Consider the following 23,273-nt stretch of genomic DNA (forward strand, 5'->3'; position numbering starts at 1 on the left):
TGCAAACGACTCGACGGCACATAACAACAACAACAACATATGTATATGTATATGTGTATGTATGTATATATGTGTATATATATGTGTGTCTGTATATATGTGTATATATATATATACATATACACACATATACATACATATATGTCAATCATTGCGTGCCATGATCTGATAAACCAAATAGTTTTAAGAAGATTAAAAGTGTAATGCATCACCCCTTAATCCCATCACTGCCCTAATCCAAGGTAGAGTGTGGACCTTTTATCTCAGTAAACATTAAAGGGGGGAAAAGCCAACCAAGAGAGAGGGCCTCAGCTCCTCCAGAGAGACTCCCGGGCATGGGGTGTGTCCTTGACTTCCTGGACGTGGAGTGTGTCCTCTGGACCCAGACCCCTGCTCTGAGCTCCTGACCTCCAGAGATAGCCAAGACACGTGATGTTCTCCAAGTAGCCCCTGCTCTGCAGATACTGAAGGAACACAAGCACTTGTCTTCAGAACCAACCAATGGTGGCCCCAGGATTTAGGCATCCACCTTCCTAAACTGTAGTGTTGTTGTCATTAAGTGCTGTTGAGTCAAGCACAACTCATAGCGACCCTGTGAACAAAAGATCTGAACCTTATTCTAGAACTATCATCATTTCTCTAATGTTCATAGAGTTTCCAAAGGCATGTTGTTTAGGAAGTGGATGCCAATCCTGCTTCCAAGCCTGTCTTAATCCGGAAGCTCCACCAAACCCTGTCCACCCTGGGTAACCATTATGGTGTTTGTATGGCACAGTGTTCAGCATCACAGCAACCCCAGGTTACCTCAGTACAGCAAGCTGACAGGCCAGTGCTATAACCCCGAGGGCTGCCCACCAGGTCCTGATTGACTTAACCAAGAGGCAGCAGGGCCCATAGCTGTCTGATTCATGTCGCCCCTCAGTCTCTGGACATGTGGCTGAAGTATGCCAGGTTCTCAAAAGTTGTTTTTGAATGAGTGAGTGGACTCCACTTTCTTAAAGCCCTCAGACGTGCCCATGCCATACCTCCAGCCCACTTGTCTTTTGATCTGATTTATGCTTCTTCTTTCAAACTGTTATACCACTTTGTTGTTAGGTACCATAAAGTTGAGTATGATTCATAGTGACCCTGTGAACAACTGAGCTGAGCCCTGTCCTATGCTGTGCAGTCCTCACTGCCTCTGGTACGCTTGAGCCCACTGCTGCAGTCTCTGTGTCAATCCATCTCATTGTGGTCTTCTTTTCCTTTACTGACCCTCCCTCCACATTTCCAAGCATGATATCCGTTTCCAAGGACTAGACTTTCTAGGAACATGTCTGTGGTATGAGAGATGAAGCTGCATCATCCTCGCCTCCAGGGAAGGCCCTGGATGCACCTTTTCCAGAACATACTTATTCTTTCTTTTTGTCAGTCACGGGATATTCAGTACTCATCTCCAACACCACAGCTCAGAGGCGTCAATTCTTCATTGCCCAGCTCTCACTTGCCTAGCAAATGATTGAAAAGATCATGGCCTTAATCAGGCGCTCGTGAGTTTTCAGACTGACATTGCTCTTCAGTATTTTGGAGAGGTCCCTGACAACGGACTTGCTCAAAGCAATGCAGCTCCTGATTTCCTGACTGTAGGTACCAAGGGTGTGGATTGTGAATCCAAGTAAGATGAAGTCATTGACAGTTTCCATCTTTCCCCACCCATCATGAAGTTGCCTTTTGGCTCAGTGTTGAGGCTTTTGATGTTGAGATGTAATCCAGACTGAGGGCTGTCGTCTTCGATCATCTGCAACAACTGCTTCAGGTCCTCCTCACTTTCAGCAAGCAGGGTTGTGTCGTCTGTGTAACATAGGTTGTTGATGAGTCTTCCTCGGATCCTGATGCCGAATTCTTCTTCATAGAGTTTAGCTTCATGCATTGAATTAGTCTGACTCCCTGATGATGGAGCCGAGGGCCTTGCCTGCAGAATTCTCCTCCTCCTCCAGGAACCTCTTGTTGTGTGTGAATGACCTCTGACATTTCCAAAGGGCATGAGGTCAAATATCATGATCTTTGCTTCCTAGGAGCAGTCTGGCTGTGCTCTTCAAGGCACGTTTGCCTATTCTTCTGGCACTTTGTGGTATAATCAATATTTTTCACCTTTATCACAGTTCAAATGCATCTGCTTTTCTTTGGTCTTCATTTTTCCTTGTCCAGCTTTCACGTATATGAGACATGTATGGAGAGCAAAACCTCCCTTTGCTGTTAGGACTTTTGCAAAGGGCTTTTCTAGCTATTGCCTTAGCTCCATCTGGGGCGTGGACTCCAGCGGGCTCAACTGCAGACACGTGGTTCATCCCTGGTCAGCGTTTTCTACACCATCAACAGCTGTGGGGCGACCCAGGAGGGAGAGCTGGCCGGGCTATAGAAAGACTGTAGACTAATGGAGCCCTGGAGACGGAGCCAGAGTTAAAGGTTTTGCTGGGTGATGGAAGGAAGGGCTGACTCATGACTGCTGTGATGTGGTGAAAGCTTGCTGGACAGGGGAGGAGACCAGAGGCTTCTACATCTGTGTTGCTGGACTGAACCTGGACTTTGACTCGTTCACTAAGACACTGTCTGAACTAACTGAGGAATCGTGTCTTGCTGTAACCTTGGCTCAGGACCGCTGCTCACTAAGCCTGGGCTTTCACTGTGTGACATCTTTGCCTTCTCTGCCACCCCACATTGCTTCCTTAGTAAACCCCACAGATTGTGAGTAAAGTCTGTGAGTCATTAGCAGCGCATTTTGGACCCAGTGATTAGTAGAAGTAGGGGCGGGAGTGTGTGTGGGCATGTCTAGCCTTGCAGCTGTTTGGTACTGTGGGTGTTATTGATGGGGACGGTTCCCTGTGGTGGAGTTAACTGTGCTCAGACTCGCCTTCCCCACATGGCCTCCTTCTGAACCCTCCAAATTGCTCCTTCTGAACCCCCCAAACCCCACTGCCCTCAAGTTCCTGGTGACATTTGGTGGCCTCAAGGCTGCAGAACAGAATTTCTTCCTCGGTTTTTGTGGCTGTTGTAGTTTTTATAGGAGAAGATTGCCAGCTCTTTCTCCCAGGTCACTACCGGGTGGATTTGAATCTGTGGACTTGATGGCAAGACAGGAACAACAACAGAAATGTTTCTCAGGCTGTAAATTTTTACGGGAGACGACTGGTCATCTCTCCCCCTGCCCCCAGGAGTGACTGATGGATTCAGACTGCCAACCTTTCTGTTAGCAGTCCAGCACCTAACTCACCACACCACCAAGCCTTCTTAAACTTTATGATCGCACGCATCCCCTTTCCCGACAACTCACAGCTGCCTCACAGCCACTGAGTTGATTACAGCTATGGCAGCCCTCCTGCCAGTTTCTGAAGCTGGACATCTCTGAGAGGAGATTGCCCATTTTTTTCCCTCTGAGAAGCTGGTGGACTCGAACCACTCATTTTTGTTTAGCAGCCCAACACCCAACACACTGTGACACCAGAGCTTCAACTTCCTGTTAGAAGTGGAGTACAAACTCATTGCCTTCAAACTAAAACACACTCAAGTCTTCCACTTTGAGCCTTAGCTGACTCATGACGTTGTTGTTGTCAGGTGCTGTTGAGTCCAGTGTGACTCACAGCGGCTCTGAGCAACAGATGTGAGCCTGTCCTATCTGTGCCGTCCTCACCATCTCCAGCACCCTCAGCCATGGCTGGGTCACTGCGTTAGCCCCCCTGGTAGAGAGGCTGCCTCTCGCTTGCCATCCCTCAACCATCCCAAGCACGATGCCCATCTCCAGGGAACAGCTCTCCTAGCAGCATGTGCACAGTGTGGGGGACAGTCTCGCCCTCCTGGTCTCAAAGCAGCACCCTGGCTGCATGGTGATCCGCTGTCGTTTCCCTACCGCTGTGAAAGGCAGCGAGAGGAGGCTGCACAGCTTTCTCTTGAATTGCTGCTGGTCTTTGAGTGAGGCGGGAACTCGCCGTGGACTGGGTGCCCCTTCCTTCCGCGTGTGTTGGCCTGAGCTTTCTGCCGGCTGCCGGCCTCCTTCCTGTGCACGCTGTTATGTTAGTAGCCAATAAAAGGGATTTAAACATGCTTTCATTATTTTTTAGGGTTTAAACTGTCATCTCTTCCTTGTCTTTGAGAAAAACAATACCGACTTTGTTGTTATTGTTGTTATGTGCCATTGAGTCACCTGCGACTCATAGCGACCCTGTGTACAACAGCCCTAAACTCTGCTCTATCCTGTGTCAATCTCACTGCCTCTGACACACCTACCCTGATTACCCCAGTCACTGACTCAATCCATCTCATTGAGGGCCTTCCTTTCCTGCACATTCCTCCACCCTCTCAAGCATAATGTCCCTCTCTAAGGACTTGTCCCTCCTTACAACATGTCCAAAGTATGTCAGATGAAGCCTCAGAATTTAGGCTTACATATTTTCCCCCCTCAAAAGTTGGCAAGGGAATAAAAAACAAATATGATATTTTTAAACATATATTTAAAATCCCAATACTTCTTAACAAGGTTTTCTTCAAGTATTTCTGTTTTTTCCTTGTGGTTGTGTATATTCCTTATAGGGGCAATAATCCTGGTCCTGTATTTTTCCCCGCTGCTAATGTTATTGATGAGAGTGAAGAAACTGATGAGAGACTGGAATTTGTTCCGCACGCCGTAGAATGAGTAAACGTGCAGGCTGCGGTCAGTAGAAGAGGTTGCTGCCTTTAGAAGCTTAACTGATTCTGTTGTACTGTGGAACAGTTTTCCATCTACACACACGTAACAAATACCCCTTCTCTTACAGCCTCAGTGAATCCAATCCTGTCTGCCCTCGAGGTTAAACAGATTTTATTTAAGAAAATCAGTGACAAGGAGGACGAGTTGAAAAGAGCCTTCCAGCTTCTGGATCCAGGCCAGACCATGACGGTGTCCAGGAGCGACCTGCGGAGAGTCATCGCCACCTTCCTGCTGCCCCTCACCAGGGGACAGTTCCGGGAGGTGCTGGCTCAGGTACGGGCGGACGCGTCCCCCAGGTAATTTGGGTGCAGCGGAGATGGAGTGGGTGATGACAGGAGCATGTAGCCCATTTCGGTGGTTTCTCCCAGTATTGGGAGCAGCACTATTACAACCATTTTAATCTGTTCACCTTTTCCTCTTTTTGTTTTTGAAGTTTCATATAAAAATATTCAGTTAGCATGCATTCTGGGACTTGGTGTATTGATCCTGAATGGTTCCGATCATTCACTACGTGTCGGGCCTTTGAAGGGCCTGGGGGATACAGAGGACGCTGCCCAGTCTCTGCCTGGGGGGGACTCCCAGTGCAGGGAGAGGCCCCTGAGGTGTAGGTCGGCTGCTGCGGTGAAGAAGCCCTGCCCCTCGCCAGAGGTCTGCGGTTAGAACCACAGGTCGTGCGGAGGCAGCGGTCTCCTGTTGAGATTGGTACTGTTACTGCTGTGTGCCGTTGAGCTGGGCCTGTCCCTATAGCGGGTTTTCAAAGCATAGTAAACGGCACAGGAGGAGACTGACCATCTTTCTCTCATGGAGCAGCTGGTGGATTCAAACCCTGCACCTTTGCATTGATTGACAGTGCCATTCCTTCCCACTGAGCCACCAGAGCTCTGTTGAGAGTTGCCACCTTGGAAAACCTACTGAGTGCTGACCAAGAGTTCACATCCGTTGTATAGCTGTGAGCTTGCGATTATTATTATTAGTGCCGTTGAGTTGATTTTGACCCCGTGTAACAAACTAGAATTGCCTCCATGATTTCTTAGACAGTCATGTGTACAGAAACAGATGACTAGATAGCTTTTCCTGCAGGACCACTGGTGGATTTAAACTGCCAGCCTTGTAGGTAGCACCCAGACACTTACCACTGCATCAATAGGGGTCCTTTCTGTAAGTGCTGAGATAGGAGTACTTACTGGGGGGTGGGGAATAGAAGCAGCCATATCTCTGAAAATGAGGGTGGAGTCCAGGAAGGCTTCTTGGAGGAGGAAGTGTGTAAGCTTAGTTTGGACAGAGGAGGTTACTCCCCAGTGAAAGGAGGGAATGACAGGAGGGACCGAGGGAGCAGCCCAGGGGGAGGTTGAGCTGAAACGACATGCATATTCAGTGGTCTTGGATTTATATCTGAAATGAATGGCTGTGTGTCAAGTTGTGGCGAAAGAAGTGAGCAGCCCATTCTTATACCAGAGTTGTTACCTTAGGGGCTGTGGGGTGAGGCCCCCCTCAGTGTGTGCTGAAGGGGTGCAGCGAGCGTGGAGGAGCACATGGTGGCAGCGTGCTAAGGACCCTCCAATCTCTGGCCCAGGGCAACGAGCCACACTCTGTCAGCACATCCACCCTGGTCCGTACTCAGTGTCCCCCAAATACATGCTAGACTCTCAGCTCCCGTCCCTGTGAATCGGATCCTGCTGGGAATAAGATTTTCTTTCCTCTGTTGTGTGAATGAGGTCATTCCTCAGGAGGCTGGGACCTAAATGTTATCACTTCTGAGTTAGAAAAAGAGCAGATGAAAAATATTTAAAAACTAAAACTAAAGGGGAAAAAATGTAGTGAGGGGCCAGTCCTAGAAAGCATTAAGTGACCTAGTCTGATCTTTGTCATATGCTCCAAAGGTTTGGGGTTATTTTTTGGCTGTAAATGCCCCTTTCCCCCCTGCAGTAAAATTCACTGCATAGGGTCAAGCTGTCAATCTATACATTAGTTAAAAAGAAATAAGCGATACAATAGGAATGAAACATTCTCATAATAAACCTGTAGGCGCCAATGAACCCCAAAAACCCCAAAGGACTCTGTGTGTTGAATAATTTCCAACCCTTAGAAGGAGATGGTGTAATAATTACAACAGCGGAAATTACAACAGCAGTATTGGTAGTGTGTGTGCTTTTCAATCAAGTAACTCGGTAGCTAACGGAGTTTGTACAAGCACTCAGGTAAGTGAGTAATTTTTAATTCATTTCTTAGGGGTTCTTTTTGGGGGAGTAGCTGTGATTTTTTTTTATTGTTCCTTTCTCCTCCCCCTCCCCCAGCCCATCTCCAAGGCACCAGTTTTTGTCATACATTCATTAGTTTTTAACTGTTGTCAGACTTCATGTTATCTCATAAGATTCAGAAGGCAATTTCTTTTTAATGAATTTCTTTTTATACTGGTTTACTTATAAAATTCATATACCTCACTCATCAAATTGTGTGACCCTATGGTTACTTTCCTGCCATCCACACCCTTTTTCCCCATCCCTCCACCCCTTGTATTCTCATACATGTTTTACTAGTTATCTATTTTTACAATAATGGTTTTACACAGTCTTTATCCTTATGGAACTGAGTTAGTTCACTCAGCATAATGCTCTCCAGTCCCTCCCAAGTTAGGTAGTGATTTACAAAATCATTGTTCCTGCATGCTGCATGATATTCCATTGTGTGAATGTACCATAATTTCTCGAGCCATTCATTCGTGGTTGGACATTTGGGCTGTTTCCATGTTCTTGTGATGATGAATAACGCTGCTATGAACGTTGGTGTACAAATCTCCATTTGTACCTCAGTTCTCATTACCTTGGGGTATATTTGAAGCAGTGGGATAGCTGGGTCACATGGAAGTTCTTTGTTCAGCTTTTTGAGGAAATGCCACACTAGAAGGCTATTTCTTTTTAGAATTTGTTCCACATGTCACCCCAACCGAGTTTTCTTACGTTCAACACAAGAGAATCATGTTATATAAAAAAAGAGTGAATTTTAGTCATTCCAGAGTTCTGGTCTTAACTTCAGGGATGGACTTTCATATCCTGTCTCCGGATTTCTTTTCCATCTTTGCAGACCTGTTTGTTGTTTCTTCTTGAGCATCAATTTCACAGTTTCAAAGTTTTATCTTTCAGTGAACTGGAGAAATTTTTAGCCACAAAAGTTTTTGTTGTCTCATTCTCTTGCTTAGACTTTCTGATATTTCCAATCTCAGGGCCCCTGAGAGTCTGTTAATTTTTTTAAGGTTTTTTTCTTTTCTTCAGTAAGGTGGACAATAACACCAAGGAAGCACTCACTCTTTAGAATAATCAACTATGAGAGACCAGACCATTATTATCCCAGCCATAGAGTGCAGAGGGCAGGTGAGGGCAGAGAGAAAGGTTAATGGAAATGAGAATGACAGGGAGGGGGTGGGAAGAGTAGTGTCAAATTGTGAACGTTGTAATTTATAGTGTAAAAGAAATGTGTATGATGAACTTTGTAAGTAAACCAGTAGAAAATAAAAATTAAAGAACAAATGCATGACTGGACCTGAAAACCAGTTTACTTCGTGAATTTTCATTCAAATTACAATAAAAAGAAAAATAATGAACTCACCAGCAGCCAGGAAATTAAAAGACAAATTTCACTGGGAAAGTCTGCTATCAGAGACCTCTCCAAAGTACTGAAGAGCAACGTTGTCAGCCTAGAGACTAAGGTGTGTCTGATACAGGCCATGGTCTTTGCAGTTACTTGATATGCATCGGAAAGCTGGACAATGACTAGGGATGATAGAAGGAGAATTGATGCCTTTGAGCTGTGGTGCTGGAGAAGAGTGTTGAATATACCATGGACTGCTAGGAGAACAAACAGGTTCATCCTAGAGAGGGTGAGACCAGGCTGCTTCTTGGAGGTGGGGATTGTGAAGCTTCATCTGACAAACTTTGAGCATGTTGCAAGGCAGGATCAGATCTTGGAGAGGGACATCATGCTTGTGAGGCTGGAGGGACGGTGCAGGAGAGGAAGACCCTCGATGAAATGGATGGATTCAGTGACTGGGGTGTTGGGGGGTAGGTGTGTCAGAGACGGTGAGATTAGCACAGGATGGAGCAGGGTTTAGGCCTGTTGTACATAGGGTTGCCATGAGTTGCAGGCGACTCGATGGCACATAACAACAAAAACAGTAACAATGAACTCTTTGCTAAATATGGATTCTGGTCAGTCTGAGCCAATAATTGTAATACAATATTTGAAAATTAAGAAATAATGAAAGCATCGTTGTTGCACCATCAAATTGAGTTCAACTCATAATAATCCTGTGAACAACAGATATGAACCTCACCCTATATTTTGCCATCCTCTCATAATCTTTGACAAACGAGCCCGTTACTGCACTTCACTGTGTCAGTCCATCTCGTTGAGGGTCTTCCTTTCTTTCACTGACCCTCCACCTTTCCAGACATGATGTCCCTCTCCAAGGACATCATGTCCCATTTTAACAAACTTCCCAAAGTGTGTGAACTGTCACCATTCTTGCCTCCAAGGAGCACTATGGCTGCACTTCTTCTAAGGCATACTGGTTTGTTCTTTGGCCATCCATCAGATAGTTAGAACTCTTCTCCAACACCACAGCTCACAGGAATCAGTTCTTCTTCTGTCATCCTTATTCACGGTCCAGCTATGATCAGAAAGACCATGACCTGAATCAGGCACACCTTAGTCTTCAAACTGACATCATTGTTCTTCAGTAATTTCGAGATGTGTCTGACTGCAGACATTCACAACCTAATACATCTGATGTCCTGACTGATGAGACCAAGGATGTGGATTATGGATCCAAGTAAGATTAAATAGTTGACAATTTCCATCTTTTCTCCATATATCATGATGTTGCTTATCAGGCCAGTGGTGAGAACTTTAGGTAGCGATTCAATCCATATTGAAGGTTGTCGTCTTTGATCTTCTGCAGTAAGTGCTTGAAGTCCGTCTCACATTCAGCAAGCAGGGTTGTATAATCTGTCATCTGCATGAATCTCATCAACAATTGTTGATGAGTCTTCCTTCGATCCTGCTGCCATTCTTCTTCATAGGCTCAGTCTTCCAGAATGATTTTCTCAGTGCACATAATAGTAGGAATGCAGAAAGGATATAACCCTGACACACAACCTTTCCTGATTTTCAAACCATGCAGCATCCCTTGCTCTGTTTGGACAACAGTCTCTAGGTATAGTTCTAGGTATAGTTTCATATGAGCATGACTGAGTTTTATAGGATTCCCATTCTTTTCAATATTAGCTATAGTTTGTTATGGTCTACACAATAAATGTCTTTGCTTAGTTAACAAATCACACATAGACTTTCTTCTAGTGCTCTCTGCTTTCAGGCAGGAACTATCTGGCATAAGCTATGCTAGCCTTAGTGCCATGAACTTCTCTAAACCCAGCTTGAACTTCTGGAATTTCTCTGTCAATGTAATGTTCTAGACAGTTTTGGATGATCTTCAGCAATGTTTTGCTTGCATGTGATGTTAATAATATTGTTTGATAATTTCTAAAATCTGTTGGATTACTTTCTTGGGAATGGGAACCTATACAGATCTCTCCCAGTCAGTTGGCCAGGCATCTGTCCTCCAAATTTCCTGACATAAACTGGTGAGCATGTCCAGGGCTGCATCTGTCATTTGAAGCCTGTCAACTAATATTTCATAGATTCCTGGGGCCTTATTTTTTGCCAGTGCCTTTAGTGAAGCTTGAACTTCTCCCTTTGTTGCCATTGACTTTTGTTCATATGGTACTTTCTGAAATTTTTCAGAATCATATGGTACTTTCTGAAATTTTTCAGTATCAAACAGCTCTTTTTGATACAGTGACTCTGTGTATTCCTTCTATCTTCTTTTGCTGCTTCCTGGATCTTTCAAGATTTTGCCCATGGCATGTCTCAAGGCTTGAATTTGTTTTCCTATTCTTTAGAAATGCTGAGTTTAATTTCTTTGCACATTCAATTATAATATTTTGTGCTTTCTTCTTGAGCTGCCTTTTGAAATCTCTGTTCAGCTCTTTTTCTTTTTTTAAAAAATAATTTTAATGAGCATTTACAGAGATTTTGGATTTCCATCCATTCGTTCATTGCTGCACTTCTCCCCCTGCCCAGCCCTCCCCCCCTCCCCCAGCTCTTTTTCTTCTTTATTTCTTCCCTTTGTTTTGGCTTCTTAAAATTTTCAGAGTCCCTTTTGCCACCCATTTTGGTCTTTTCTTCCTTCTCTGTCTTTCAATGACCTTCTGCTTTTTCATGGAGGAGATCTTTGATGTTTTCCAATAACTAATCTGGTCTTTGAGCATTCGTGTCCAGTGTCTCAAACCTATTTCTGCAGTGATTTTCAAATTCAGGTGATCTAGACTCCAGGCCATATTTAGTTTCTTGTGGACTTGTTTTAATTTTTTTAAACTTCAATTTGAACTTGCATATGAGTAATTGATGGTCTGTTGTATTCACAGTGGAAAAGACAGTTCCAAGATTTATCCTAGTGCAAGCCCCCAGTGTGCTTGGGTCTGGAGTGACCCTGTACATTCCTACAGTACCTGCAAGAGCAGTGTTGAAACAGCTTGAGGCATTGCTCTACACCATCCAAGGAGCAAGGTTATAGAAATTTCAGACAATTGGGGGGAAAAAAGAGAGAAAAAAAGGAAAAAACTAAAAAAGAAAAAAAAAAGATTTATCCTAAACTACAATGTTGTGAGTCATCGAATACTATTCACACACATATAAAGAAAACCTCTTAATATGACTATTATTGAAGTATATGCACCAACAACTGCAGCCAAAGAGGAGGAGATTGAGGATTTCTATAAACTTTTGCCAAAATTGACAAAAAATGCAATCAAGATGCATTAATAATTATTAGTGACTAGAATGCAGATAACAACAACAACAACAACAGAATGCAAAAGTTGGAGACGATGAGGAATGAATGGTAATTAGAAAGTATAGTCTTGGCTAAAATGAAGTTGGACATAGAATGATTGAATTCTGTGCATTCAATGATTTATTCATTATAAATACCATTTGAAAATATACTTGTTTATTTGCAAAGTTCATATACATAATGTTTCATATCAGATCTTTCCCATTTCCTTTACCAATTCCCCTCCACCCATCAAATTGTGTGACTTTATGATTAACATCCCCCCCCTGCCTATTCTCACCCCTCTACTTCACCCCTCTTTCCCCTTGGATCTTCACACTTATTTTACAATAATGGTTTTACACAGTATTTGTCCTTGTGGGACTGAGTTAGTATTATAATAATTATTCCATTATGTGAATAATTCTTCAATTCATTTAATTGTAGTGGGACATTTGGGCTGTTTCCTTGTTCTTGCAATGGTGGAGAATTCTGCTGTGAACATTGGTGTACAAGTCTCCGTTTGTACCTCAGTTCTCATTTTCTCAGGGTATATTCCAAGCAGTGGAAAAGCTGGGTCTATAGAATGTTGTATGTTCAGCTTTTTGAGGAAGTACCCAACTGCCTTCCACAGTGGTTGTAACATTTTACAACTCCACCAACAGTGTATAAGAGTTCCTATCTTGCCACATCCTCTCCAACATTTATTACTTGCTGTTCTGTTAAACTTTGCTACTGTTACTGGAGCGAGATAGTCTCATTGTGGCTTTGGTTTGCATTTTTCTTATTTCCAATGATTTTGAGCATTTCTTCGTGTGTCTGTTGGCCATCAGAATTTTTACTCTGAAAATTCTTCCCATATCTTTTGTTCATTTTGTAACTGTGCTATCAGTCTTTTTCTTTCTTTTTTTTTTTTTTATGGAGGCCTTGTAGGATTCTGTAAACGTCTGATATGAAACCCTTGTCTGAAATGGTATTGCCAAATACTTGTTCCAGGTCAGTACGTTTTCTTTTCACTCTGTGGAAAAATATTTTTGATGCACGCAGTGATTTTATCTTTAGAAGGCCCCTTCATCAATTTTATCCTCTCCACATTGTGCTTTTCTGGCTGTAGTAAATACCTTTTTAAAATAAATGTATATATTTATAAAAAATTGTTTTTAATAAACAATATATATCATTAATATCACATGCAAGCAAAGCACTACTGAAGATCATTCAAAAAGGGTGAGAACATTACATAGATAGGGAATTACCAGAAGTTCAAGCAGGATTTAGAAGAGGCTGTGGCACCAGGGATCATCTGGCATTATTGCTGATGTCAGATGGATCCTGAATGAAAGTAGAGAATGCCAGAAAAATGTCTATTTGTGCTTTATTAGCTATGCAAATGCATTTGATCATATGTCATGTGGATCACAACAAGTTGTGGCTGACATTGAGAACGGGAGTCCCAGAGCACTTAATTGTGCTCCTGCAGAACTTATACCTGGAGCAGGAGGCTGTTGTACGAGCCGAGCAGGGGAGCACTGCGTGGTGTAAAACTGAGAAGGAAGTGCATCAGGGCGGTCTTCTCTTTCCATACCTATTCAATCAGTATGCTGAGTGAATTATCTGAGAACCTGGACTGTATGAACAGGAGCAGGGCATCACGATTGGAGGGAGACTCATCAATAACCTGCATTATGCAGATGACATGACCTTCCTTAATGAAAATGAGGAGAACTTGAAGCATTTGTCGCAGAAGATCAAGGGATACAGCCTGCAGTATGGATTGCATCTCAGTGTCAAGAAGAAAAAAAGGTTCTTACCACTGGACCAATAGTCAGTTTCATGATGGATGGAGAGGAGATTGAAACTGTCAACAGCTTCATCTTGCTTGAAGCCACAATTAACACCCTTGGTACCGGCAGTCAGGAAATAAGGAGACTCATTGCACTGGGAAAATCTGCAGGGAGGGACCTCTTCAAAGTACTGAGGAGTAATGATGTCATTTTGAAAACTAAGATGTGTCTGATTAAGGCCATAGTCTTTCCAGTCACTTGCTATGCATCTGAGAGCAGGACAATGAATGAGGATGACAGGAAAAGAATTGACACCTTTGGGCTGTGGTGTTGGAGAAAAGCACTGAACATGGACGGCCAAGAGAACAAACAGATATGTCTTGGATACGGTACAGCTGGAGGTGATCTTTGGAGGCAAGAGTGAGGCTTTGCCTCATACTTTGGGCATGTTGCTAGGAGGGGCTATTTCTTGGAAAATGATGTGATGCTGGGAAGGCTGGAGGGTCGGCAAAGGCGAGAAAGACCCTCAACCAGGTGGACTGATGCCTTAATAGGCTCTTGTGTTTCTAGAAGTGTGAGGACGGCATAGGAAAGAACAGGGTTCAGATTTTATGTTCATAGGCTCGCCATGAATCGTACTCGACTCGACAGCACCTAAGAGCAGCCACCACCACCCATGGATCTCACCTGGTGGACTGCACAGGAATCAGACTGACTACATCTGCGGAAAGACTTGTTGGAGAACTTCAGTATCAGCAATCAAAACCAGGCCAGGTGCTGGTTGTGGAAGAGACTATCAATTGCTCATTATAAAAACAATTCCCTATTTTTATTTTCAGACTGGCTGGTGTCTGTTGATTTAACTTACAGTTCACTGATTCGTCTCTTGTCTGTATTCTGCTATGAATCTTTCCTAATGATTTTATATTTTAACATTGTATTTTTCAGTTACAGAATTTCCATCTAATTGTCTTTGCATCATTTCTGTCTCTGCTTAGATTTCCTGGTTTATCCCTCGGTTATGAGCACATTTTCTTTTTTACCTTATTGGTCATGGTTAAGCCAGCAGCTTTTAAGTTCCTGTCTTGTAATTTTTTACATCTTTCTCTTGAGAATAGGTCATATATTCCTGCTTATTCATATTTGAATCTGTTTGGGTAATAATATCCCAGATAGACATTTTCCAGTAGACACATATGTGAGCCACATACGTAATTTGAAACTTCTGGTAACCGTATTAAAAAAAATAAAAAAGAATAGGTGTGATTTATTGTTTAGATAGAAACATATTTTATTTAATCAAGTGTTTTTAAAATTTTACATCATTTCAACATGTACTCACTGTTAAAATTATTAGTAAGATAAAATCATTTTTGTAAACACGGAAGGGAGAAGTCCAAGCCGCAGTGCAGACATTGGTGAAAATCAAGGCTCCGTGAATTGGTGAGGCATCAGTTGAGATGTTTTGGTAAACAGATGCAATTGACATGTCTATTCCAAGACATTTTTTTAAATATCTTTTTTTAATTATTAATTTTAATGAAAATTTACAGGGATTTTGGATTTACATTCATTCATTGTTGCACTTTTCTCCCCTCCCAACCCTTCCCCTCAGTTTGTTCCTCTCTTTGAAAAGTAAAAGAAAAATTATTTCATTCTTATACAATCCCTCTCCCCAAGTCCATTCCTCTACGCAGCCTTCATTCTGGACTCCTGTCATGATAATGATACCCAATCATATGTCCCTTTTAAACAGTTCTCTCCCTCCTCTGTTTCAATGCAGTAGACATTATTTATCCCGTCTTTCTCAATCTCCCCCCAACTGCTATGTCAGTCCCGTTTTACAACACTGGCACTATGCAGTATTTGTCCTTTTGTGACTGAGATATTTCACTCAGCATAATGTCCTCCAGAGTCACCCATTTTGAATAACATTTCCTGAATTCCTTGTTTTTCAATGCTGCCTAGTATTCCATTGTGTGAATATACCACAGCTTCTCTATCTATTCGTTTGTTGATGGGCACTTGGGTTGTTTCCAATTCTTTGCTATTGTGAATGAAGCCACAATAAACATGGGTGTGCATATATCTGCTTTGGTGGCGGTTATGGTTTCTTTAGGGTAAATTCCCAGTAGTGGAATTGCTGGGCCAAATGATATTTCTATTTCCAACTTTTTGAGAAAGCACCATATACTGCCTTCCATAGTGGTTGCACCATTTTACACTCCCACCAATGGTAAATAAGGGTTTCAGTTTCTCCACAACCTCACCAGCATTTGTTGTTTGCTATTCTGCTAAATTTTGTTAGCTTTACTGGGGTGAGATGTTATATCATAGTGTTTTTGTATGCCAAGAAATTTTGAAGACATTCACCTGGCCAGCCAACTGGAAGAAATCCTTATTTATGTCTATTAGAAAAAAAGGGATCCAGTAGAATGCAGAAATTATCAAATAGTGTCATTGCTGTCATGCACAAGTAAAATTTTGCTGAGGATAATAATAAAAAAAAGTGGTGCCAGAAGTTCAAGCCAAGTTCAGAAGAGTGTGGAATGAAGGATAATCATTGCTCTAGTCGGGTGGATCTTGACTGGAAGCCGAGAATACCAGAAAGATAAGATATTTGACTGTATGGCTCATAGCAAACTTAGCTAACAGCATAACATTGGGAACTGAGGGAATTTCAGAGCATTTGAGTGTTCTCATGCAGACCAAGAGACAGATATTCAAACAGAGACAGAGAACACTGCACGACTTAAAATCAGCGAGGCGGGGCACCGGGGTGGTAGCCTGTCACAGTGATTCAGTCTCTATGCTGAGCACGTAATTAAAGAAGCTGTACTAAATGAAGAACTTGGCACCAGGATTGGAATAAGACTCAGAAGTAACATACAGCATACATGTGAGCACAACCTTGCTTTGCTGAAAGTGAAGACAACTTGAAGCACTTATTTATGAAGAACAAAGACCTTCAGTATGAATTATAGCTCAGCATAAAAACCTAAAGTCTGTACAGCTGCACCCATAAGCCACATCATGGCGAATGAGGACATACAGAAATTGTCAACCATGTCATTTTAGTTGGATTCACATCAACACCTATGGAAGAAGCTGCCAAGAAATCAAAGTGATAGATGACATTGAGCAGTTCTATAGCCACAGACCTTTTGAAGGGGTTAAAAAGACTACTGAAATGATTCATGCCTAAGCTATACCATGACTAGTCCATTAAGCATAACCCAAACCCCACAACCAGGAAAGGATACAATAGATGAATAGTGCCTTTTAAAAGCAAATCCTGTGTGCATAAAAAAAATTCTGCAATAGAGTAAAAAGGAAGTCCACAGACGATGAAAAAATAATTGGCAATGACAATTATCAGATAAAGGACTCATGCTATACCATTTCTTTTTGGAAGAAGGAGTGGCATCAACTTCCTAAACAACGTGCCTCTGAAAACTCTATGAACTTTGAGAAACGACAATAGTTTAGAAAGGCGTCAGGTAATTTGTTCATGGCAGTCGTGCTCAACTTGACGGCAATTAACAACAACCACAACATATCAAATTTGTAAAATCATCCAGCACCACTATAAGAAAAATACAAACAACCCAATCACAGAATGGGCAGAAAATGAATAGTTGCTTCTCCAAAGAACAGCAAACATATGGTCAAAAAACACATGAAAAAATGCTCAAAATCACTAACTGTTGTGGTTGTGGTAGTTAAGCGCTATCAAGTACGACTCCTTGTGACCCTCTGACTCCTGTCCTACCCTGAGCCATCTGTATTATCCTCAATACGTTCGAGTCCATTGCTGCAGACACAGTCCATTTTGTTGAGGGTCTTCCTCTCCTTCGCTGATCCTTCACTTTTTCAAGCATGATATTTTTCCCCCCAAGGAATAACCAACAGTATGTCCAAAATACGTGAGACAAACTTCACCATCTTTGCCCCCAAAGAGCACTCTCTGGGTACACTTTGTCTAAGAATTATTTGTTAGTTCTTTTGACAGTCCATGATCTAGTCAATACTCTTCTCCAGCATCACAGCTCAAGGCATCAATTCTTCTCCTATCACTGCTAGTCATTGTCTAGCTCTCTGATGCATAGCAAGTAATTGTGAAGACCATGGCCTTGATCAGGTGCACCTTTTTTCTTCTATTTTTATGAAGAAAAAAAATCACTATTAAGCAATAAAACTAGAAAAAAGTGATAAAAAGAAGGAAGTGTTAACAAAAAATGATGTCCCTTTGAGAGTAAGGTTTGTGTTAACCAGGCCATGCTTTTTTCAGTTCTCTCATACTTCAAACATGTTGCAAGGAGGGACCAGTCCTTGGAGAAGGATGTCATGCTTGGGAGGGTGAAGGGACAGCTCAGGAGAGGAAGACCCTTGGTGAGATTGATTGATTCAGTGACTGGGGTAATGGCGGTAGGCGTGTCAGAGGCAATGCGATTGGCACAGCATAGGGCAAGGTTTAGGGCTGTTGTACATGGGGTCGCTATGAGTCACAAGTGACTCGACAGCATATGATAATAACAACAACAATATATAGATGGCAACACTGGATAACGAGTAAGGATTGAAAAGATTTAAGGCATCTGAATCACGTTGGTAGTGAAAAATACGAAATCTATTGTGGACTGCCAGGAGAACAAGTATATTTTAGAAGCAACACAGCTGGCTTGTTCTTTAACACTGAGGAGAGGAGACTTCTTTACACATGCTCTGGGCATGTTATTAGGAGGGATCAGTCCCTGGAGAAGGACATCATTCTTGGTCAAGATAAAGAGTCCGTGATAAAGAAGACCTTCCCACAAGTGGATTGACACAAATGTAGCGAAAATGAAGTCATCATAGCAATGACCGTGGAGATGCTGTCCGCCAGGCGGCGTTTCATTCTGCTGTGTATGGAGGGGGGATTAACCAAGACAGACTTGATGGCATCTCACACTTGATGGTGTATCTTCAAAATCTGGTATTTACTCTTAAAACAGATCTCCATTTGGACACTGAGTTTTCAGTGAAAATACTTAATCAATACTTCATCTTTTAGAAAACTTACTACCACAATACCAGATTCTCATATCCGCTTGTTCCAAATATACTTCAGTCGACCCTCTCAGATATTTTAGTGTTTATTTTCTTCAACCACAAAATATTCATTAAAAATAAAGATGCCGACATTAGTTAATAGCTGTCACCCAGGCCCAGAATGTGCCCCATTTTCCGGCTGTGTCTCGTAGGATCCGGTCGTTAACCAGGTACTGCATTGAGCTACACCTCTTCCAACTGGACCAGTTCTTCCATCTCCCTTTGGCTCTGCAACTCGAACACTTTGATAACTGTGGATCAGTTATTTTGTGGAATCTCTCCAGTTTCGGTTATGCTGGTCTGTCTTCATGCTTTGAGCATCAGAGGTGGGTCCAAGGCACTGTTTTTAGCTGTTGTGTGCCATTGAGTTGACCGTGACTCATAGTGACCCTGTGAGCGACAGACCTGAGTCCTGCCCTCTCCTGTGCCGTCCTCACAATCCCTCACACGCTCGAGCGCATCGCTACGATCACTGTGTTGGTCCATCTTGTTGAGGGTCGTCTTCTCCTTTGCTGACCCTCCACCTGTCTAACTGTGATGTCTTTTTCAGGGTACCAGAGCTGCACATTTCTATTGTAAAGTCCCTGCTGTTGGGCCCTCTCAGTGAGCAAGTCTTGGGTGATACATGCCCATGTCACAAAACCCCATCTGCTGCTGAATCACTTCTGACTCTTGGTGACACTCTGTTGGGCTTCTCAGACTATAAATCTTCACAAGAGGGGCCTGCCCATCCTTCTTCTGTGGAGGGGCTGGTGGATTCAAACTGCCTACTTTCTGGTTAGCAGCCCTGCACGTTGCACTCTGTGTCACCAGAGCCCCTCTCTCTCTGCCTGACTGCCTACCTCCTCATCTATCTTTTAAACTCTCTCTCTCTATATCGATATCGATATCGATATCGATATCGATATAGATATAGATATAGATATAGATATAGATATAGATATAGATATATAATATATCTATATATATCTATCTCTATCATCTTTCTAGATATTCTTTCTATCTATCTATATCTATCTATCTATCTATCTATCTATCTATCTATCTATCTATCTATCTATCTATCTATCTATAGCTCTGGTGGCCTAGCGGTAAGACACTGCTGCAACCCTGAAGGCACAGATTTCTAATCCACCAGCTGCCCCACAGGAGAAGGACGGACACTCTCCTGGACGGTCAGTCTCCTCTCAGGCGATTTACAGCTTCTGAAAACCCTCGGGAGGGGCAGCTGTGAGTCGGTCTCGACTCAACAATGCAAAACAAAACTACATACATATATCAAAATAGATGTATTTTTTTTTCACATACATACGTACACGTAAGTGAACATTGGTGGCCTAGAGGTGAGCTTAAAGAGTAGTATGCCAACCCCAAGGCACACTGTTCGAATTCACCAGTTGCTCTGTAGGAGAAAGATGGACACTCTCCTTCCATGCAGTTTACGGGCTCTGACCACCCACTGGAGGGGCAGCTATGAGTTGGTTCCTACATGACCGTCCTTAGCAACAACAGCCTATACCCACAGTCACACCTATGAGTATTTCTGCATCTATCGTTGATGCTTCATGTTGATTCAGCCTCACAGTGCTCTCATGTGACAAAGCAAAAGGGCCCCATGGAGTTTTCTTGTCTGTCATCTTTATGAAAAGGTCTTTTTGCCTCAGAAAAGCTGGGTAGGTTTGAACCACCCACATTTTGGTTAGCAGACAAGAGTACTGAGCCACTGTACTGTGGGGCCCTTTCCTCTATCTGGTGTTGCTCGGTGCCCTTGAGTTCATTCTGACTCAAAACTGACAGTGAAGCCACATGTACGAGTCAGTGGAGGCGCGTGCATGGAGCTGGGAGCACCGCACCCGGGATCTAGAAGGTGGGTCCACCAGTCTCGTCCAATGGGGACACAGTCATTTCGTGCCTAACCCAAACCGAACCTAGTGCAGGCAAATTGATTCCAACAGTTGCTCTGAACAGACTCAGCCGCTTTCTCCTGTTGGACAGGCGAGACCTGCCCCATAGGGTTTCCAAGCTGCCGTCTTTCCTGAAGGAGGCTGCTACGTCTCTCTCCCACAGAGCAGTTGGTGAGTCAGGGAACATTTGTCTTGCAAGGATGACATCCATCTCTTCATAAAGCCAATTTGACTGACGCTTGTACCAAACGGGGAGTTAAACTCTTATTTCCTGCGAATGTCTCCTTCTATTCATGAGCTAAGGTTCATTTAAAACTTTGACAGTCTTCCCAAGCTAATCAGTTATACAGGAAGAGGGAAAGTACAGATAATATGAAATGTGTATCTGTTTTTGACAGACACACATGAAAAACTACATCTGTTCTTAAAAGAAATCACTAAGAACTGTCGGACTTTAGAGACTTGTTAAAAAAAACAGGTCCTGGCAGTTATGCTAAATACTCAGCATCTTTTTATTCTGGACCTTGGAGCCTCTGTGAGCTGAGTGTTAGGTCAAGGATGTTGGTCAAGGTCACTCATGGCTATTGAACCAGAACCGGCTGGTGCTGGCTCTCCAGCGGGTTTCTGAAGTTGTACATCATTTTGGAGGAGATTGCCCATCTTTCTCCTTGAGCCACCGGCGACCTTAAATGGACAGAGCGATGAGGCCTTCAGGTTAGCAGGAAGACTCCCTGTGGACCCCAGCACCAGGGATCCCTGAGGAGGCTGGAGTGTGGGTGTTTGAGGGGGTCAGGTTGCCTGGAATGAAGGACGGGGCTCCCTTCTCCGTCCCTGGAACTCAACAGCAGTGGGACTTACGTCCATCCCACCTTCTTGCTCTATGAGTGTGAACGGAAGCCTCACTTACATTAACGCATAAATGGGTCGACTACAGTCATGACACTTTTGCCTGACAGGACGAGGGATTTCCTGTTCTGTGCAGAATTTACTTTAGCTTAAACTTTATTCCAGGAGCTCTGTCAGGAATGATGTAATGTTGATTTAAAATTTCCCAGGGTGTTCTGATGTTTGGTCGGGGCTAGAATGACGAGGAAGCCTTGTTCGTGGACTGCCCTCCACCCCAGTCTCCACTCTTATCCCAGGCCCATCACCATCAAGCCCACACTGACTCAGAACAACTGTATTCATGTTTGTTGTTGATAGGTGCCAGTCGAGTTGAGCACAAGTCATAGTGACCTTGTGAACAAAAGATTTGAACTGTGCTCTATCCTGTGCCTTCCTCACCTTTCCTGACACACAAGAGTCCATTGCAGCAGTCACCTTGTCAGTCCACCTGGTTGAGGGTCTTCCTCTCCTTCGCTGACCCTCCACCCTTCCCAGCATCATGTCTCTCTAAGGAATAGTCTTATTAATGTTGCTGTTGTTATGTGCCGTTGAGTCACCTGCGACTCATAGCGACCCCATGTACAACAGCCTTAAACTCTGCTCTATCCTGTGCCAATCTCACCATCTCTGACACACCCATCCCGATTACCCCAGTCACTGAGTCAACCCATCTCATCGAGGGTCTTCCTCTCTTGTGCTGTCCCTCTACCCTCCCAAGCATGACGTCCCTCTTCAAGGACTGGTCACTTCTTGCAACATGTCCAAAGTATGTTAGATGAAGCTTCAGAATCCTTGCCTCCAAGGAGCAGCCCATCTTCACCTTCTCCAGGACAAACCTGTTCATTCTCTTAGCAGTCCATGGTACCCTCAATACTCTTCTCCAGCATCACAGCTCAAAGGCATCAATTCTCCTTCTATCATCCCTAGTCACTGTCCAGCTCTCTGTGGCATAGCAAATATGAGATTTACTTTTCCCCCGTGGATGCTTCTGCGTCTCATAATATGTATAAATTCTTTCCCAGTATTGCAGAGTGGGAACACGGACATTCCATTGTTGTCCCAGCAGTTGTGCCAGGTTGGGAAGGAGGGACTTTGCTGAAGAAAGCTATCAGAGTGATGGCCAGCTGTCCAGTGCCGTGGAGTCTGTTCAGATCCACAGCAGACCAGGGGACGACTGCGGGGCGCACTGCCCGGGCGAACGCCTAGGGTCTCTGCATCCCAAGTGTTGATGCTTTTGCTGGGTTTGAGCTCAGAAGGCGTCTAAAGTTCTCTCAGACCACACATCAGATCTGTTCCTCCCCTCCTTCTAGAAGATTAGGGCAACTTGGAAAGGTTGGTGGTGTGTTTTTTTTTTTAATTGAATTTAATGAAAGTTTACAGAGACTATTGTTTCCAATCATTCATTGTTGCACTTTTCTCCTGCAACTGGAAAGGTTTATACAAGGTCATATATGAAACCACAACTATCCTGTTGGAGACCATGAGTGTTCTTTCCAGGAAGGGTCATCTGCAGAGCCCGCTCTGAACCCCCCAGAGCCAGGCCCTCCGTCCTCTCCTGTCCACGTTGCACGAGTTCTGAGCAGTAAGCACAAATTCGTTCTTTGGGGATGATGGAGAGAACCCCGTGAGGCTTTGGGGCTTGGACTTTAAGGGCTAAGGAAATACCAATCTTGATTGCGTGGACTCGGGGTTCCTTCATCCCACAGTGAGTGTGGATTTTGCATGCTTGTGAGAAAGTTAATATACTGAGTATGTGTTTTCTCTCTGTTTAATTTCTCATCTCATAATGCTGTTTTGGGAGTGAAGATAATTTTAAAAATAACATTTTTACTTAGAAGTTCTCTCTAGCCTCCACATTATATAATATGGGTGAACCCAGAGGACATAATGCTACAAAAGAAAGGTCAATCACGAAAGGACAGATAGGGTACAAGCTCCCTATTGTAAAAAGCAAGGGGAGCTTTACACGCAGAATCTCTCTTGGATGGTTTGCAGGGTGGGAA

The 23,273-nt window shown here is 43.4% G+C and overlaps 1 protein-coding gene across 1 annotated transcript in view; it reads left to right on the plus strand.

The window, feature by feature from the left end:
* The window catches only part of EFCAB6 (EF-hand calcium binding domain 6), a 415,417-nt gene that overhangs the window by 4,699 nt on the left and 387,445 nt on the right, over window positions 1-23,273 (plus strand). The window contains exon 2 of the mRNA XM_006890171.1: window positions 4,788-4,993. Within this exon, the coding sequence (XP_006890233.1) occupies window positions 4,788-4,993 (206 nt within the window). The remainder of the gene's footprint in view (window positions 1-4,787; window positions 4,994-23,273) is intronic.

The sequence above is a fragment of the Elephantulus edwardii genome, unplaced genomic scaffold (assembly GCF_000299155.1).
Source record: "Elephantulus edwardii isolate Elephantulus edwardi_28Jun2011 unplaced genomic scaffold, EleEdw1.0 scaffold00086, whole genome shotgun sequence".
In the NCBI taxonomy this organism is placed as follows: domain Eukaryota; kingdom Metazoa; phylum Chordata; class Mammalia; order Macroscelidea; family Macroscelididae; genus Elephantulus; species Elephantulus edwardii.